Source organism: Chiloscyllium plagiosum, unplaced genomic scaffold (genome assembly GCF_037043375.1).
Source record: "Chiloscyllium plagiosum isolate Xiang-an unplaced genomic scaffold, Cpla_swu_hap1 HiC_scaffold_32, whole genome shotgun sequence".
Classification (NCBI taxonomy): domain Eukaryota; kingdom Metazoa; phylum Chordata; class Chondrichthyes; order Orectolobiformes; family Hemiscylliidae; genus Chiloscyllium; species Chiloscyllium plagiosum.
Window position 1 is genome coordinate 46,156,094 of NW_028270170.1, and position 19,347 is coordinate 46,175,440.

A 19,347-nucleotide genomic window follows, 5' to 3' on the forward strand; every position below is an offset into this window, starting at 1 on the left:
GAGGATTATCAGATCAGATGCAACTCCATTGAATAGCACAGCAGACTTGATGGGTTGAATGACCTACTTCTGCTCTTGTGTCTTATGGTCTCAACTTTCCTCTTAGCTATCTGTCACTTGCCTTAACTCTGCCCTGGGCATTGACCCTTATACTGATGGAATAAGGCCTTCCTCTCAGTCTGTCCCTTCATTATCCTGAAGAAGGGCTTATGCCCGAAACGTTGATTCTCCTGCTCCTTGGATGCTGCCTGACCTGCTGCGCTTTTCCAGCAACACATTTTTCAGCTCTGATCTCCAGCATCTGCAGTCCTCACTTTCTCCTCCTTCATAATCTAGTCCATCTCTGTTAGGTTCATCTTACTGTTTGTAGGAAACCAATTCCAGACCACCTAATCTTTTTTCGTAGCTCAGACTCTCCAATTGAGACAGCATCCTGGTAGCAACTTCCTCATGGATTCACATCCTTCCTATAATGACCAGCTTGCACACAGTGGTGGCCTGGCCAGCATCTTATACATCTCCAGCTTAACCTTTCATTGACTGCATGGCTGCCAGCTCCTCCGTGATTTTAAAGTCCGTAGTTATCCCACGTATGAAGATGAGTAGCTGGGCTGTGTCATGTACAGCTCTCATCCAAAGCCAAGGAAAAAAAGTCAAAGTTGACCGCTCTGTGCTGCAGTATTCGATACCTTAACCAATAAAGACAAGTACCTCACATGACTCCTTAACTATTCTATGACTGAATTCATAAGTTTTTGAATGGTAGTTGGGTCATTTTATACCTGAATGGCATGTCTCAATATTGATACGACTCATTTGCTGTAACAAAGTTGATATCTCTTTAACTTTTGACGTTAATGGCAGATAAATCTTAGTAAGGAATGCCAAAATTGTTGATATGATCTTTTAACCAAGAAATTGGGTTTTTGTTCCTGTATTTGCTTTTCTGTTATCCATTCTGAATCATCCAGTGAAGGGGCTAAGACCACTGGTGAACTCTTTTGTTGTTTTGACTGGGTTCAAACAAATGGTTTTCTGAGATGTATTGAATTTTTGTTGCCACATTTAGTGAGGGGGGTCACACTGCAGATTAAATACCTCGAGGGTAAGAGGGAATGAGTGCCCAGCAGGCAATCCAGAAAGAACGGGCAGAGAGTGCAGGAGGACCCGGGGGTCCCACTCACTAACCGACATTCCATTCTGGAAGCTGATGACGGTGCCTGTACCTCAGAGAAATGCAGTCAGAGCTAAGCTTCTGGCACCATGGGAACCTTGGCTGCAGAGGGAGGGAGGGAAGAGCAATAGCGATAGGAGATTCTTTAGTCGGGGGCGAACGGGCCTTTCTCCAGCCGATGCCGTGACTCCGAGATGGTATGTTGCCTCTCTGGTGCCAGGGTTAGGGATGTCACTGCAGGGCAACCTGAAAGGGGAGGGTGATGATTTAGAGGTTATGGTGCATGTTGGTACCAATGATATGAGCAAAGTGAGGTCTTGCATCAAGAAGTCAGGGAGCTAGGCAACAGATGAAAAAGCAAGACCTCAATGTTTGTGATCTGTGGGTTACTCCCGGTGCTATTTGCTAGCGAGTTTAGAAATAGGAAAATAGGGCAGATGAACGCGTAGCTCAAGACTTGGAGCAAGAGTGAAGGTTTTAGATTCCTGGATCACTCGGACCATCTCTGGGGAAGGTGGGACACGTACAACAGGACGGTCTGCACCTGAACCACATTGGGACCAATATCATTGCAAATAGGATTTTTAGTGCTGTTGGAATGAGTTTAAACTCATCTGGCAGGGGAGGGAACACAATATTAACAAATCAAAGAACATGGTGGACGGCACGGTGGCACAGTGGTTAGCACTGCTGCCTCACAGCGCCAGAGACCCGAGTTCAGTTCCCGCCTCAGGCGACTGACTCTGTGGAGTTTGCACATTCTCCCCGTGTCTGCGTGGGTTTCCTCCAGGTGCTCCGGTTTCCTCCCACATCCAAAAATGTGCAAGTCAGGTGAATTGGCCATGCTAAATTGTCTGTAGTGTTAGGTGCAGGAGTAAATGTAGGGGAATGGGTCTGGGTGGGTGCGCTTCGGCGGGTCGGTGTGGACTTGTTGGGCCGAAGGGCCTGTTTCCACACTGTAAGTAATCTAATTTATACTACAACAAAGGAAGCAAGTCAGTGAGTTCAGCTGTGCTGAGTGTCATGAGAGTAAGACATGGCTGGATGGTTTTTACTTTAATGCAGGCAGTTAGTCACTGTGACATTTTCTAAATCCCTACTTTGGAAATAGAACCAGTCTGATTCAAGGTTGGAATACAGACAGACTCTAACCTCACACCTTTAATGCATTGCCTGATCTGAGATGGCAACTTTTTAAAATAAAACCTTAAGTTATTTTGAAACTATGATTTGAAAGGAGTTCTGGGATTTATATATTAATCAATTGAAACCTGTATCCCTGTTCTAAGTGGTTAAAGACTTAACAGCAATCTAGGTTTGTTCAATACATCACATCAGTTGTAGGACACTTTGATCTTTTACTATAAATTCTCTGTCCTATGATCCAGTCCCACTCACTACCTGACAAAGGAGCAGCGCTCCAAAACCTTGTGCTTCCAAATAAACCTGCTTTGGACTATAACCTGGTGTTGTGTGATTTTTTTACCTTTGGTTACAGATTGAGGGAAGGGCTGGATCTTTAGGAGAGACAGAAGAGGGTATAAAAAGGGTGGTGGTGTGGCACTATTAAGGAGTCAATTATGAGAGATATTTTGAAAGGGTCCTCAAATGAGGCTTTGTGGGTTGAGCTGAGGAATGTGAAGGGGGCAGCTACTTTGCTGGGGGTGTATTAACGGCCCCCAAAACATCAGTGGGAAATAGAGGAGCAAATATATAGACAGTTTAGGTGTGTAAGAATGATAATTGGGTGTTTATACTCGGGGATCTCAACTTTCCCAAAATAAATTGGGATTGTTATAGTGTTAAGGGTTTTGAGGGGATGAATATCCTGAAATGGGTCCAGGGGGCATTTCTTTGTATCAATATGGAGAAGGCCCAATGAGGGACAGCGCAGTGCTGGATCTGGTTCCAGAGAAAGAAGCTAAACAAGTGTTCAATATGGCAGTGGGGGCACGTTTAGGCAATAGTGATCACAACACTGTAATAGTTCAAATTTCTTCTGAACAAGGAGTAAGATGGGCTGCAGAAGATGGCTTTTGATTGGGCAAAGGCGGATTTTATGAGAATAAAGCAGTAGTAAACTGGGAACAGCTGCTTGCGGCTAACTCGACAGTGGAGTAATGGTGCGGGGGAGGAGGAGTTCAAAAAGGACCTGAGGAAAATACTACTCCAACATTACCCTTCAGAGGAACATGTCGAGGTGATATGTCTAGAAACCCTGGATATCAAGGACAATTCAGAACTGGATAAAGAAAAAGAGCAGGGCCTTTAGCAAATCCAAAGGGAGCAATTCAGTTACGGTCCCAGGGGAATATAGGAAGTGCAGGAGGGAACTTAAAGCAATGAGAGCAAAAAAGGGTGCATGAAGAAGGACTTGTGAACAGGATTAGGGAGAATCCAAAGGTATTTTATAAATACATTAAAGGGATAAAGTTAATGAGAGAAAGAGAAGGGACCAAGGGGGCAATCTATGTGAAAAGCTGCACGATATTAGAAGGGTATGGAATGAATACTTTCTTCAGTCTTCACTCTGATTATAGTTACTCAGCTGTTGACACTTAACTCACACTGTCTGACAGTGCTGATCAGAACTATTATTCAGCCGGTCGACAGTCCGTTCACACCATTTCTATGATCTTCTGATCTCTCTGCCCATTGATTATAAATTCTGTGTGCTTCTCTCTCACTTCACCTGGTGAAGGAGCAGCGCTCCGAAAGCTTGAGATTCCAAATAAACCTGTTGGACTATAACCTGGTGTCATGTGATTTCTAACCTAATTTACTGTTCACATTCTTTCAAGCATTCCCACCTCGGTGAAATTCTGCTCCTCTCTCTGACAGCTTTTCCGTTTGAATCTTTCTTGTTTTTCACCATGTTTGCTTTGGATGGTGCCTCTGCTGTTTGACAAGGTATTTACCAAAACTCACTTCCACGGTCACATCTCATCCCTCATCAGTGATTAGCACTGCTGCATCACAGCGCCAGGGACCCGGTTTCGCTCCCACCCTTGGGCGACTATGTGTGCCCACTCTGGGTGCTCCGGTTTCCTCCCACAGCACCAAGATGTACAGGTTAGGGTGATTTGGCCATGGCAAATTGTCCCATAGTGTCCTGGGATGTGTTGGCTAGGTGGGTTAGCCATTGGGAAATGCAGGGTTACAGGGATCTGAGTGGGATACTCTGTTTGGTGTGGACTTGATGGGTTGCTTCCACACTGTAGGGATTCTATGCTTCATCAGTGACTGCCTCAGGCTCAGACTCTCCATGTGGATTCCTATTGTTTATGTTCCCATCTGGATGAATTTCTGGCCGATGTATTGAACTCGTCTTCCGTTGCCTTTGCCTCCGTGCCCATGTCTTTGGACAAGGGTCCTCTCTCAATCTCACAGACCCCTTCACCCAGCTCCCACACTCTCACTTCACGTAGAGCCCTTCCTCTGGCCTTCTAGCTGCACGTGACTTGTTCATCGAGAACTGTTCTTGTAACATTAGTTGCCTCAATTTCGCTGCCCCTTCACCCACTTTAACTCATTTCCCCCTCTGATCTGAGTGCAGAGTGCTTTGACTTTGTTACCAAGCCTGTTGAAGGGTGGTGTTGCAGTTGTCTGGTGTGCTGAACTCTCCATTGTGGAGGCTGAGTGCTGGCTCTCCCATCTCCCTCTAGACCACGAACACACCGTTGAACATCAGGCTATTGCATTGTCATTGGTCACTCAGGTCATTTCATCCTGAGAATCTCACCACCAGTGTCTCCGACCTGATTGTCCCCTAACGCTGTGCAACTTCACTTCCACCTGGGAAAAAGTGAGGACTGCTGGAGATCAGAGCCGAGAGTGTGGTGCTGGAAAAGCCAAGCAGCTCAGGCAGCATCCGAGGAGCAGGAAAATCATTTCAGGCAAGAGCCCTTCATCAAGAATGAGGCTGGGAACCTCGGGGTGGAGAGATTAGATTAGATTAGATTACAGTGTGGAAACAGGCCCTTCGGCCCAACAAGCCCACACCGACCCGCCGAAGTGCAACCCACCCATACATTTACCCCTTACCTAACTCTACGGGCAATTTAGCATGGCCAATTCACCTGACCTGCACATCTTTGGACTGTGGGAGGAAACCGGAGCACCCGGAGGAAACCCACGCAGACACGGGGAGAACGTGCAAACTCCACACAGTCAGTCGCCTGAGGCGGGAATTGAACCCGGGTCTCTGGCGCTGTGAGGCAGCAGTGCTAACCACTGTGCCACCATGCCGCCCTCATGAGAGATAAATGGAAGGAGGGGTAGGGCTGGGGGAAGGTAGCTGAGAGTGTGATGGGTGGATGGAGGTGGGGCTAAAGGTGATAGGTCGGAGGGGAGGGTGGAGCAGATAGGTAAGAAGGAAGATGGACAGGTGGGACAGGTCATGAGGGCCGTGCTGAGCTGGAAGGTTGGACCTGGGGTAAGGTGGGTGGAGGGAAAATGAGGAAAGTGATGAAATCGACATTGATGCCCTGGGGTTGGAGGGTCCCAAGGTGGAAAATGACGCGATCTTCCTCCAGGTGTCAGGTGTTAGGGCTTGGCGATGGAGCAGGCCCAGGACCAGCATGTCCTTGGTGGGGTGAAAGGGGGAGTTGAAGTGTTTGGCCACAGGTTAGCGGGAGCAGGTGCCCCAGAGATTTCACTTTCATCTGGTCCATTTCTGACTCCTGTCTTGCTCCACAGCTGTTTCCGTTTCTGGGGATAGGCTGGCCACCACAAACCCACCTACTCCCACAGTTCCCTGGACTATACCTCCTCACACCCTGCTTCCACACTCCATTCCATTCTCCCAGTTTCACTGGTCCCGTTTGTTCTGATGATACCACTTTTCACAGGGGGCCTCAGAAATGTCCACCTTCCTCTTGAGGTGTCCACCGTGGTTGACAGGGCCCCAAGCCATGTCTGACCCATTTCTGCACTCACCCCTTCTCTTCCCTTCCACACCTATTGGATCTCTCTGGTCCTCACTTTCCACCCCATCAGCATCTGAATCTGAAGGATCATGAGGTTACCACACACATATTGCCCTCCTCTCCTTTGATAGCATTCTGCAAGGACCATTCCCTTTGGCCCACTCCCTTCCTCTACCTCCATGATACCTTCCCAAGCAATCGCAGAAGGTGTAACATCTGCCCATTTATCTCCTCCCTCCTCACTATCCAAGGCCTGAGCCACATTCCAGGCAAAGCAGTCATTTACCCACAGTTCACTCAATCTAGTATTCACTGCTCACAATGTGCTCTCCTTCCCACTGGGGAGATAAGATGCGGACTGGGTGACCGCTTTGCAGAACACTTACAGTCTACCCCCAAAAATGACCTTGAGCTTCCAGCTGCCTGCCAATCACTGCCACCCTGTTTTCTGGCCAACATCTCTGTCTCAGGCTTACTGCAGTGCTCCAGTGAGGTTCAGTACAAACTCTATGAACAGTACCTCACCTTCTACTTGGGGGCCATGTACCTTTCAGGACTCACTATCACTCTTAACAATGTTAGAAAACCTCCTTCTATGTATTTTACCCAACTCACACCCAACCCTGTCCTGACATGGGTCGCTTTCAGCACAGCCAACCCATTTTCACCCATAGTCTACATCATCATTCACCTTACCTTCTCCTTTTTTACCTCAATGCTATTGGTTCTGCAGAAAAGTCACTGGATTCAAAACATTAACTTTGTTTCCTTTTGACAGATGCTGCTACTTCAGCTTCTTCCCAAAATTCACAAACAGGACTGTCCCGCAGACCCATTGTTTCTGCCTGCTCCTGCCCCAGGAACTTACTCCATCCTACCTTGTCTCAATATTTTCTCTCCTTGACCAGTCTCTTTCCACTTATATCTGCGATACTTACAGTCAGCGAGATGTACTGCACAGACACAGACCCTTCGGTCCAACTTGTCTATGCCAACCAGATATCCTAACCTAATCTAGTCCCATTTGCCAGCACTTGGCCCATATCCCTCCAAACCCTTCCTATTCATATACCCATCCAGATGCCTTTTAAATGTTGCAATTGTACCAGCCTCCACCACTTCCTCTGGCAGCTTATTCCATACACACACCACCCTCTGTGTGAAAAAGTTGCCTCTTGGGTCTCTTTTATATCTTTCCTCTCCCACCCTAAACCTACGCCCTCTAGTTCTGCTCTGTCCTCTCCCACAGAAAAGACCTTGTCCAGTTACCCGATCCATGACCTTCATGATTTTATAAACCTCTATAAGGTCACCCCTCAGCCTCTGACACTCCACGGAAAACAGCCCAAGCCTAAGGGCGGCACGGTGGCTTGCACCAGGGTCCCAGGTTCAATTCCAGCCTTGGGCGACTGTCTGTGTGGAGTTTGCACATTCTCCCCGTGTCTGCGTGGGTTTCCTCTGGGTGCTCTGGTTTCCTCCCATGGTACAAAAGATGTGCAGTTCAGGTGAATTGGCTGTGCTAAATTGCCCATAGTGATAGCTGCATTAGTCAGAGGGAAATGGGACTGGGTGGGTTCTCTTCGGAGGGTCGGTGTGGGCTTGTAGGGCCGAAGGGCCTATTTCCACACTTTAGGGAATCTAATCTATTCAGCCTCTCCCTGCAGCTCAAATCCTTCAACCCTGGCAACATCCTTGTAAATCTTTTCTGAACCCTTTAAAGTTTCACAACATCTTTCCTATAGCAGGGAGACCAGAATTGCACACAGTATTCCAATAATGGTTGAACTGATGTCCTGTACAGCTGCAACATGACCTCCCAACTCAATACTCTGTCCAATAAAGGAAAACATACCAAATGCTTTCTTCACTATCTTATTTACTGAGACTCCACTATGAACCTGCACTCCAAGGTCTCTTTATTTGGCAACACTCCCATGGACCTTACCATTAAGTGTATAAGTCCTGCCCTGATTTGCCTTTCCAAAATGCAGCACTTCGCATTTATCTGAATTAAACTCCATCTGCCACTTCTCAGCCCATTGGCCCATCTGATCAAGATCCTGTTGTAATCTGAGGTAACCCTCTTCGCTGTCCACTACACCTCCAATTTTGGAGTCATCTGCAACTTACTAACTATACCTCTTATGCTCACATCCGAATCATTTATATAAGTGACAAAAAGTAGTGGAACCAGCACCAATCCTTGTGGCACTCCACTGGTCACAGGCCTCCAGTCTGAAAAGCAACCCTTCACCACTATCCTCTGTCTTCTATCTTCCAGCCACCTCTGGTATTTTGTGTCAATTTACCAACTGCTCCTTTAACTCCTCTCACTTTCTTCCTGTCAAAGGGGTGGCTGTGGGTGCTCCCATGGGTAGCAGTTATGCTGGTCTCTTTGTGGAATATTCCTTGTTCCAGTCCTACTCGGGATCCTCCCTACAACTTTTTCTCCAGTATTGATGATATCTTCAGTGCTGCTTCCCTCTCTTTTCAATTTTGTTTCCAATTTCCACCCTGCTGTCACCTTCACCTGGTCCATCTCTGACTCAACATCTCTATTTCCATTTCTGGGGATAGATACCCATTACAAACCCATCGATTCCCAACATTACATCGAACATAGAACAGTACAGCACAATACAGGCCCTTTGGCCCATGATGTTGTGTCGAGCATTTATCTTAATCTAAGATCAACCTAACCCACACACCCCTCAATTTACCGCCATCCATGTGCGTGTCCAGCAGTCGCTTAAATGTCCCTAATGTCTCTGACCCGACTACCACCGCTGGCAGTGCATTCCACGCACCCACCACTCTCTGTGTAAAGAACCTGCCTCTGACAACTCCTCGATACCTTCATCCAATCGCCTTAAAATTATGACCCCTTGTGACAGCCATTTCTGACCTGGGGAAAAGTCTCTGGCTATCTACTCCATCTCTGCCTCTCATTACCTTGTACACCTCTATCACATCACCTCTCTTCCTTCTTCTCTCCAGAGTGAAAAGCCCTAGCTCACTCAACCTCTCTTCATAAGGCATGCCTTCCAATCCGGGCAGCATCCTGGTAAATCTCCTCTGTACCCTCTCTAAAGCATCTACATCCTTCCTATAATGCAGCAACCAGAACTGGACACAATATTCCAAGTGTGGTCTAACCAGGGTTTTATAGAGCTGCAGCAAAACCTCATGGCTCTTAAACTCAATCACCTGTTAATGAAAGCCAAAATATCACACTCCTTCTTAACAACCATCTCAACTTGGGTGGCAACTTTGAGGGATCTATAGACATGGACCCCAAGATCCCGCTGTTCCTCCACACTGCCAAGCATTCAAATTCAACCTTCCAAAATGAATCACTTCGCATTTATCCAGGTTGAACTCCATCTGCCACTTCTCAGCCCAGCTCTGAATCCTGTCAATGTCTTGTTGTAGCCTGCACTGTCTACAACACTATCGACCCATGTGTCATCGGCAAACTTACTAACCCACCCTTCCACTTCCTCATCCAAGTCATTTATAAAGCCTTTATAAAACATTTAGAAAAAAGTTATAAAAAAACCGAGATACTTCAACTATCCATTCTCACACTTTGTTTCCTGTAAAAACTCCATTCCGTTCTCCCAGTTTTCCTGTCGTTACCTGATGATCCCACCTTCCACGGGTGGGGGAGGGGGTGCAGACATGTTCTCCCTTTTTTCCTTCACCAAGAATTTTCTGTTCCTGTGGTTGACAGGACTCTCAGCCTTGTCTGACCCAACACCCACACTCCAGCCCTCAGCCCTTCCCTCCCCTCCCAGAAACCTCCTTGTCCATATTTCCTGCCTGACCAGCATCCACATCCAAAGGATCACAGCTGCCATTTCTGCCACCTCCAGTTGGATGCCACCACCAGACACAAACTCTCCTCCTTTGTCAATATTCTGCAGGGACTTTTCCAAGCGGAACACCCTGGTCCTCGTGTGGAATACTGTCTGGTGTTGGTCACAATGGCATTGCTGGATGTTATGAACCCAGCACTTTGGTGCCTCCTCCCTCCATCTTTATTTAAGTAAAAACTCGTGTTGCTGTGAAAGGCTGAAGTAGAAAGCTGTGTATAAGGACAGAAAATGGGCTCCTGAGTGCATAAACATTGCCTTTTGAAATGATTTGTGCAGCTGTCAAACCATTATCCCTCCTTATTGAGGTTTATTGCTGGGGGCTGTAGGTTGAAGTCATGATGAATGTGGGAGTTTTCACAGAACAACTGCAGACTACACTGTAAAGTAAACAACTGCCTTTATATATATATTTACACACACTGATAAAACACAAATGATTGCATGATGCAAGTACATGAGGTTAGAATTTAATTAAGCTGCAAGATTAGAATTGTCTGCTCTGCATACTCAGTGTTCCTGGTTTTAGACTGTGGAGGAACTGTCTCAGATACGTGCTGGTACTAATTCATGAGTCCACATTAAAAGCCTTTTGAGCTTGTGTTTTGAAATGTTCTGGCAGGGTCTCGATTGCACATGATCTATGATTTGATTAATAGTTTGAGGTCAGCCCTTTGCCAGGTTAGAAATGATCGAGGGTAAAGCTGGTTTCTGAGCAGTTTCAGTGAGTTATATCTATATCATGCTGTTTAAAATGCAGTTGTGTGGGATAAGGAGTCTCTTCATTCATGTACTGTTACCCCCTGGACTCGCTGTGGTTGGCACTGGGCAAGGAGGGGCAGAGTGGGTCACAGTAAGAGTTCATGCCACACAGGCGGACTGTGAGAGGGTTGCTCGCTCCACACTATAAACTCTTAATCCTGATCCGGACAAAGAGAGTGGCTGGTGACAGAGAGGCAGAGTCTTTGGACAACAGGTGGATGTGGCGATAACCTGTGGGTACAAACAGAAAAACAAGTTAAAATGGGGAAGGGAGAGACACTGATACAGCAAGAAATAATTTGAACAAGGGATATGTAGCAGCAAGATACTGTCACAGGGACAGGGGTGGGAATAGGGATCACATCCAGAATCAAAGCCTTAGGCAAGTGATTCCATTGCAGCCGAGGGACAGGCTGCACAATCAGGGACGAGGTGAAAGCATGAGCCACGTTAACAGGTTATATCCCAGTAACACCAGATCGGAAAGGAGTCAGGATGGGACTGCAGAGAGATACAGGTCCGTGAGGAGCTGATAGTCTGGTGGGACAGGGGGTACCACATCAACTACCCCTCCCTCGCCCCAAAGAGTGACACTGTCCCTCTCCCCCCGTGACACTGCCCCTCTCCCGTGACACTGCCCCCTCTCCCTGTGGCACTGCCCCCTCTCCCTGTGATACTGTCCCTCTCCCCATGACACCACCCCCTCTCCCCGTGACACCACCCCCTCTCCCCGTGACACCACCCCCTCTCCCCGTGACACCGCCCCCTCTCCCCGTGACACCGCCCCCTCTCCCCGTGACACTGCCCCCTCTCCCCGTGACACTGCTCCTCTCCCTCAGACACTGTCCCTCTCCACCTGATACTGCCCCTCTCCACCCCGACATTGCCCCTCTCCCAGTGACACTGCCCCCTCCCCCCGACACTGCCCCTCTCCCAGTGACACTGCCCCCTCCCCCCGACACTGCCACTCTCCCCGTGACACTGCCACTCTCCCCGTGACACTGCCCCTCTCCACCCGATACTGCCCCTCTCCCCCCAACACTGCCCCTCTCCCCGTGACACTGTCCCCCTCCCCGTGACACTGCCCCTCTCCACCCGATACTGCCCCTCTCCACCCGATACTGCCCCTCTCCCCCCAACACTGCACCTCTCCCCGTGACACTGCCCCTCTCCCCGTGACACTGCCCCTCTCCCCGTGACACTGCCCCTCTCCCCGTGACACTTCCCCTCTCCCCGTGACACTTCCCCTCTCCCCGTGACACTTCCCCTCTCCCCGTGACACTTCCCCTCTCCTCGTTACACTTCCCCTCTCCTCGTTACACTTCCCCTCTCCCCGTGACACTTCCCCTCTCCCCGTGACACTTCCCCTCTCCCCGTGACACTTCCCCTCTCCCCGTGACACTTCCCCTCTCCCCGTGACACTTCCCCTCTCCTCGTTACACTGCCCCTCTCCTCGTTACACTGCCCCTCTCCCCGTGACAATGCCCCTCTCCCCGTGACAATGCCCCTCTCCCCGTGACACTGCCCCTCTCCCCGTGACACTGCCCCTCTCCCCCAGACAGTGCCCCTCTCCCCGTGACACTGCCCATCTCGCCGTGACACTACCCCTCTCGCCGTTCGTGAGGACAGGGGCAGTGTCCGGGGGAGTGGGGCAGTGTCGGGATGAGGGGTTAAAGTGATGATTACCTTCTCTCATACTGGTGAATGGGAGCGTGAACTGTCCAATGAAATCATTGCTGGTGGTTGAGTCATAATCTTCAACAATGAATCGGATGAGCGCGAGCTCGGGAACGTTGATGGTGAACCGGAGCACTTCATTCCAGACTGGATTAAATCCTGCAATCCAGTAAAATCAGAGAGACACTGTGAACCATCTGACTGGGGCTTCCCTCCATGTCACTGGGATGCATGTAGTCTCAAAGGGAATGGCCCCATTGTCTGCAGAGTGGGTGAGACTGGAATAGTTTTGGGAATCTTGGCCTAGCTGAGAACAGGGAGATTTCCTCTCTGTTGCCATGACAGCCGGGGGCCTGCTGGTGAGGACTGGTAGGGGAGGCCGCTCATTGCCCAGTTTGGTGTCCTTCCGTTGTGACTGGCATCTTCTTGTGTCCCACAGAGAGAATCATTTGTGAAGATGGTGTACCCCTCCTCTCTTTCCCTGAATGGTTTTCCCAAATCCCACTACGGTGAGTGGTCTCGGAGTCCACCAGAAGACCTCCCCCTCCAATATCTCTGATCCAGCAGAAACATGTCATCAGCTGCAGGTCCGTGGAGGCCTTGCAGTTCGTGTCTACTTTATCGCATCATTGATAAGTGACACACTCCCCCACCCCACCTCATTTAAATATACTGATATGCAAATGAAGCATAGCAGTTACCTAGTGGACCACTTCCAAACTATGAGCCAATTCACCATTCACAATGTGGTCCCCTGTTTATTGAGAAGATGGAATGCAAACTGGATGACTGTTTTGTGATGTACCTATGTAGTGTCCAGTTGCCTGCCACTTTAACAGACCACCGTGTCCCCTGGCCAACATCTCTGTCCCAAGGCTTACTGCAGTGCTCCAGTGAAGCTCAGTGCAAGCTGGAAGAACAGCACTTCATTTTCCACTTGGAGACCCTCCAATCTCTGCAACAGTATGGTCACTATGCCATCCTCAGGAGTCATTAACTGTAACATTGTCAAGATTTTTGGAAAGACTCTTGACAGTATAACTTCCTCAGACAACAGCTTACCGTTATTTTCAATATGGCGGGTCTTTTGGGTGCTGTTGTCTTCAGGAACTCCGTGTACCTCCACACGCACCAGGGGATCCACGATGGAATTCTTTTTATCCTTATTGACTTTGGGGAGCTGCTGGGCTGTAATAATCTGAAAAAGAGACCTCAGTGTGAGAACATGGGGTTCTACATGAGAATGACTATAATTCATCAGCAGTTGGAAGCAGACCGAGAGAGATGGGGAGAGGGAGACAATCAGCGATTTGGGATTCAGTGCAGACAGCAGGAGATTATGAGGAAAGATACTTGGGAGAGGAAACAGAAGCTTCGTTGGTGATGAAGGGTAAGAGACATCCTGGGACATGAACAGGATACAACTTTAACAATGAAAGGAGAAGAGCCAAGGATTTATCTCCAGATGTTAAACAGCAGAGGCTTTCCCAGGAAACAAAGAGAGCAAGAATATTCTGGTGCACATCAAACAAGCAAAAGCTAAGAGAGAACAAGAAAGTTGAAACAGGGCCATTCACCCCTTCAGTCTGTTCTGTCACTCAATGGCATCAGGACTGACCCTTGTTTGACCATATACTTTCATATCTTTGGATAATTACAAAATATCTCAATCACAGGTTTAAAATTTACAACTTACCCAGAATCTTGTGGGAGGCTGTTTCATTGTGTACAAAAATGTCTGCTAATTTCACTTTGAAAGTGTCTGGTTCTCATCTCTACACCACTCACTCTGGGTCTAGATTCTGAAAGCACTGGAAATAATTTCCCTTTATCCTTTTAGAATTTAGAATAAGATTTTATCGCCACGTATAGGAATACAGGAGTACTGTGAAAAGTCTACAAATTTGCTATACTCCAGCACAAAATCAGAATCTCAAAATAAAAGCAACAGCAGAAATAAAAGAGAACCAAAAGATAAGAAAGATGTCCAGATCTCAAAGTCTGCATCTTAACTCCCCTTGACCTTTTGTTCCCCTGAACAACTTGAAAACCTCCATCAAACTGTCCCATAACCCTGTAAATTACTGGCAATACAATCACAGGGTGAAATGTAACCGAGGTGTATTAGAAGTTGGGGCGGGGTGGAAGAGGAAACAAGGTTGGGAGACTCTGCCACATTTCCACGTCAACCTCGATTAAGTCTGGGATGGGTAGCTAATGGACACCCATTTTGCCCCAACCTGAATTAAGGCCCTGAAGTGGGTGATGAATACCTCACTCTACTGCTGCCACTGGCTATGAAGCATGGGGAGGTCAGCAGAAGTAAACCCAGTTACATTCCCCAGGGATTCCCTCAGTCAAAGGCCTGTTCAAGTCTTGAATGTTCTCTTCTGGTTCTAACAATACAACCCTGAGAAAGTATCCTTTGAAAATCCAAAGTTGCAAATTATCTGAGTTGAAATCCAGTTTCATGCATTCTCTTAGTCTGCCAATATCACTTTGAGTGAGTGTGAGACGGTAATCATTGAACAACTCATAGAATCATAGATGGCCCACGTTGTGGAAACTTGCCATTCGGCCCAACAAGTCCACACTGACCCTGTGAAGAGCATCCCACCCAGACCCATTCCCCTGCCCTATCGCTGTAATCCTGAAGGACTCCTGATTAAGGCAGCTAACCTACACATCGCTGAACACTGTGGACAATTTCCCATAGCTAATTCACCTGACCTGCACATCTTCGGACTGTGGGAGGAAACCCACACAGACATGGGGAGAATGTGCAAACTCCACACAGTCAGTCGCCCAAGGCTGGAATTGAATCCAGGTTTCTGGCACTGTGAGGCAGCAGTGCTAACCACTGAGCCACTGTGCTGCCCCTGTCCAAGACACTGGGAACAGAGAAAATGGTTAGAGATACCCAACGTATCACTCTCAGAACATCTTTGTAGACTTTATTAATTGATGTGAGAGACAATCCTCTACTGTACTGTATCTTTACAGTCTCATTGCTGTATTATATTGAAGTGACGTTGGAAGGCTAGTGCTACAGATAGATCCTGTACTATAGGACATGATCATTTCCCGCTGTCTTTTTAAACAGCCTGTTCAGATGTGTTATAAACATCTCCGGGGCAAGTGGGACTTGAACGTACAGCTTCTGGCTGACAGGTAAGGACTGTACGACAAGATGCAAAGTAGAATTAACGAGGCAATTTCAGGTCATTATGGGTCAGCCCCTCGATAAACAACTCTCCTGACTTGTTGCTGACAGAATGTCCTGGGGCAGGGTCTTGGAATCCCAGGCATTGTTCTTACACAGAAACATGGAAAAAGCTGGACACAATGAACGACCAACTATCTGGCCATTACAATATCCCATGGATAATGGAGTTACTGATTAGTCACAGCATTCCAACCCGACCAAAGTCACTTGCTCCCCCCAGACAGGCTAAGCAGGGCTGATCCAACTCTAATTTTATCCAGGTCTTTTGCTCACCCCAAATGTACACAGTTTCAGTGTTAAAGGAAAAAGAATGGAAGGATGTTTACATCAATAATTAGCTGTGTCTCTTTGAGACCTGCCCCTGGTTTCGCCCTGGCAGGATCAAACGGATTGGAACTATTCCTCATGAAACTGGGCTTCAGGATGTATCCAGACCGACCATTCTGTCGAAACTTCCCTTTGTTTAGGTCCATCTCTGTCCCGGGTTTCTGGAAATTCAGGGCCACTAGATAAAGTCAAAAAATATACCATTTAACAGAAAAGAAAACAATTGATCAATGATCAAAGAGAGGTCACATAAACTGAATTTGTTTTCCCGAGAATATAAGTAGTTAAGGGGTGATCTAATCTTATAAGGACTTTTGAATGATCAAAAGGATTGGTGGTGCTTTGAGACAGAAATCATTTCTACTGGTGTGTCTAAGTCAAATACGATAGAACATTCAAATTAAAACCAGACTAATGTGAGTAGAAGTTAGGAGACACTCCTTTATGCAAAGCTTAGTATTCATGTGGAACTCTTTCCCACAAAAAGGGCTACGTACTGGGGCTCAATTTAATAACTTTTAATCTAAGGTCAATAGATTATTGCTTATATGATGAAGGATGTATAATTTATATATTAACATCATTTTTGGAAATGGGATTTCAAAATAGATGCAGATGGAAATTGATTATTTCTGTAAGGGGTTTTCTTTTTTTTTTAAGAAAAATAAGCTCCTTCTGAAACAGAGATATAAATTCAATGTTTTATGAAAAAGCAGGTGACTGGATCCTGTGGTGTTAATGCAAAGATATTGATAATGTTGGATTTATGATGGGTAAACATGTAAGGTTATGAGCTTTGTTTTCCGTTCAGAAGAATCTCAGAAGAGCAAGTTTTCTTTTCAATTTGGCCAGTGTTGTGTTCAGAAGCAAATTTAGTTTCTCTCCTATAAGGATTCAGAGCATTTCAAGCAACAAGTTACAAGTGTGTGAAACGTTTCAAATGAGGAGAGTCTGGGTGGAAATCTGCAGATTGTTAGAGTTGAGAAAGTTCAGGTTCTTGTGTTTACAATATGTTCACGTCAGTAGATTTGGAAAGGATTTGTTGTCTCCGGAGTCTATGCCAAGAAACTGTTTGGAGTTTGTTAAGTAGAATCCTAAAGAGCTGAGATAGAGGGTGTAATTTCTCTGAGCTTGAGTCTCTGGAATGCACAGTGTTCTTTTGCTGCAGGTTGGGGGATCATTCTATTTGTCTCTGTTTATCTAGTTTCTGTTTAATTTCTTTTGTGTAACAAACGTTTGTTATTCCGTGAAAGAAAAATCTCCTGTCATAGTCATAGAGTCATTGCGATGTACAGCATGGAAACAGACCCTTCAACCCAACCCATCCATGCTGACCAGATACTCCAACCCCAATCTAGTCTCACCTGCCAGCACCCGGTCCATATTCCTCCAAACCCTTCCTATTCATATACCCATCCAAATGCCTTTTAAATGTTGCAATTGTACCAGCCTCCACCACTTCCTCTGGCAGCTAATTCCATACACGTACCACCCTCTGTGTGAAAAGGTTGCCCCTTAGGTCCCTTTTATATCTTTCCCCTCTCACCCTAAACCTATGCCCTCTAGTTCTGGACTCCCTGACCCCAGGGAAAAGACTTTGTCTATTTATCTTATCCATGCTCCTCATGCAGGGAAAGCAATGTTCCTCCTGCATGATGTTTGAGGCCAGGGATGCCAATAGTGTCCCATCCAAGTACATCTGCAGGAAGTGCACCTAACTCGCGTTCCTCCAAGACCGTGTTAGGGAACTGGAGCGGGAGCTGGATGAACTTCGGATCATTCGGGAGGCAGAGGCTGTGATAGGTAAGAGTTTCAGGGAACTAGTTACTCCTAGGCAAGAAGAAAGCTGGGTGACTGTTCAAAAGGGGAAACAACAGAGGGATCCCCTGTGGTCGTTCCCCTGAAAAACATGTATACCGTTTTGGATACTGTTGAGGGGAACGACTTACCAGGGGTATGCAGTGGGGCCCAGGTCTCTGGCACAGAGCCTGTCCCTGTTGCACAGAAGGGAAGGAGGGAAAGGAGGAGAGTGTTAGTCACTGGGGACTCAATATTAGAGGCTCAGATAGAAGGTTTGTTGGGAACGAGCGAGACTCACGGTTGGTGTGTTGCCTCCCAGGTGCCAGTGTCCGTGGTGTCTCGGATCGTATCTTTGGGGTCCTGAAGGGAGAGGGTGACCAGCCTCAAGTCGTTGTCCATATAGGTACCAACGACATAGGTAGAAAGAGGGATAGGTATGTAAGGCAGGATTTCAGGGAGCTAGGGTGAAAGCTGAGACCTAAAACAAACAGTGTTGTTATCTCTGGTTTGTTACCCGTGACACGTGATAGCGAGGCAAGGAACAGGGAGAGATATCAGCTGAACACGTGGCTGCAAGGATGGTGCAGGAGGGAGGGTTTCAGATTCTTGGATAATTGGGGCTCATTCTGGGCAAGGTGGGACCTGTACAAACAGGACGGTCTTCACTTGAACCAGAGGGGTACTAATATCCTGGGTGGGAAATTTGCTGGTGCTATTCAGGTGGGTTTAAACTAGCTCAGCAGGGGAATAGGAAACCGGAGGTGTAGTTACAGTGCACAGGAGGATGAGAGTAGGAAGGACAGGGACAGGATTTCAGGGTCACAGGAATGTGCTGGCAGACGGCGAAGTGGTTTGAAGTGTGTCTATGCCAGAAGTATTTGAAATAAGGTAGGTGAGCTTGCAGCATGGATAGGTACCTGGGACTTCGATGTTGTGGCCATTTCAGAGACAGGGTGAGGAATGGATGTTGCAGGTTCCAGGGTTTAGATGTTTCACTAAGAACAGGCAAGGCAGTAAAAGAGGAGGAGGTATGGCCTTGTTAGTCAAGGATAGCATAACGGTGGCTGAGAGAACTTTTGACAAGGACTCGTCTACTAAGGTAGTATGGGCTGTGGTTAGAAACAGGAGAGGAGAGGTCACACTGCTTGGAGTTTTTTTATAGGCTCCGCAGAGTTCCAGGGAGGTGGAAGAGAGGATTAGCAAAATTATTCTGGGTAGGAGTGAAAGGAATAGAGTAGTCATTATGGGGGACTTTAACTTCCCTAACATTGACTGGAAATGCTATAACTCTAGTATGTTGGATGGATCAGTTTTTGTCCAATGTGTACAGGAGGGTTTCCTGACACAGTATGTCAAAGGGCCGACAAGATGGAAGGCCACACTGGATCTGGTGCTTGGTAGTGAACCAGGCCAGGTGTTTGATTTAGTGGTAGGTGAGCACTTTGGAGAGAGTGACCATAATTCAGTTACATTTAGTTTAGTGATGGAAAGGGATAGGTACATGCTATAGGTCAAGAGTTATCGATGGGGCAAGGGCAATTATAATGCGATTAGGCAGGAATTAGGATGCATAGAGTG

The 19,347-nt window shown here is 47.2% G+C and overlaps 1 protein-coding gene across 1 annotated transcript in view; it reads right to left on the reverse strand.

The window, feature by feature from the left end:
• Positions 1-10,360: 10,360 nt before the first annotated feature.
• LOC122540038 (1-phosphatidylinositol 4,5-bisphosphate phosphodiesterase delta-3-like) overlaps positions 10,361-19,347 on the reverse strand; it is a 155,526-nt gene continuing 146,539 nt past the window's right edge. Inside the window, exons 12-15 of the mRNA XM_043675361.2 lie at positions 15,969-16,147; positions 13,479-13,614; positions 12,426-12,575; positions 10,361-10,970 (exon numbers count right to left, since the gene is read on the reverse strand). Of these exons, the coding sequence (XP_043531296.1) occupies positions 10,882-10,970; positions 12,426-12,575; positions 13,479-13,614; positions 15,969-16,147 (554 nt within the window). The 3' untranslated portion in view covers positions 10,361-10,881. The remainder of the gene's footprint in view (positions 10,971-12,425; positions 12,576-13,478; positions 13,615-15,968; positions 16,148-19,347) is intronic.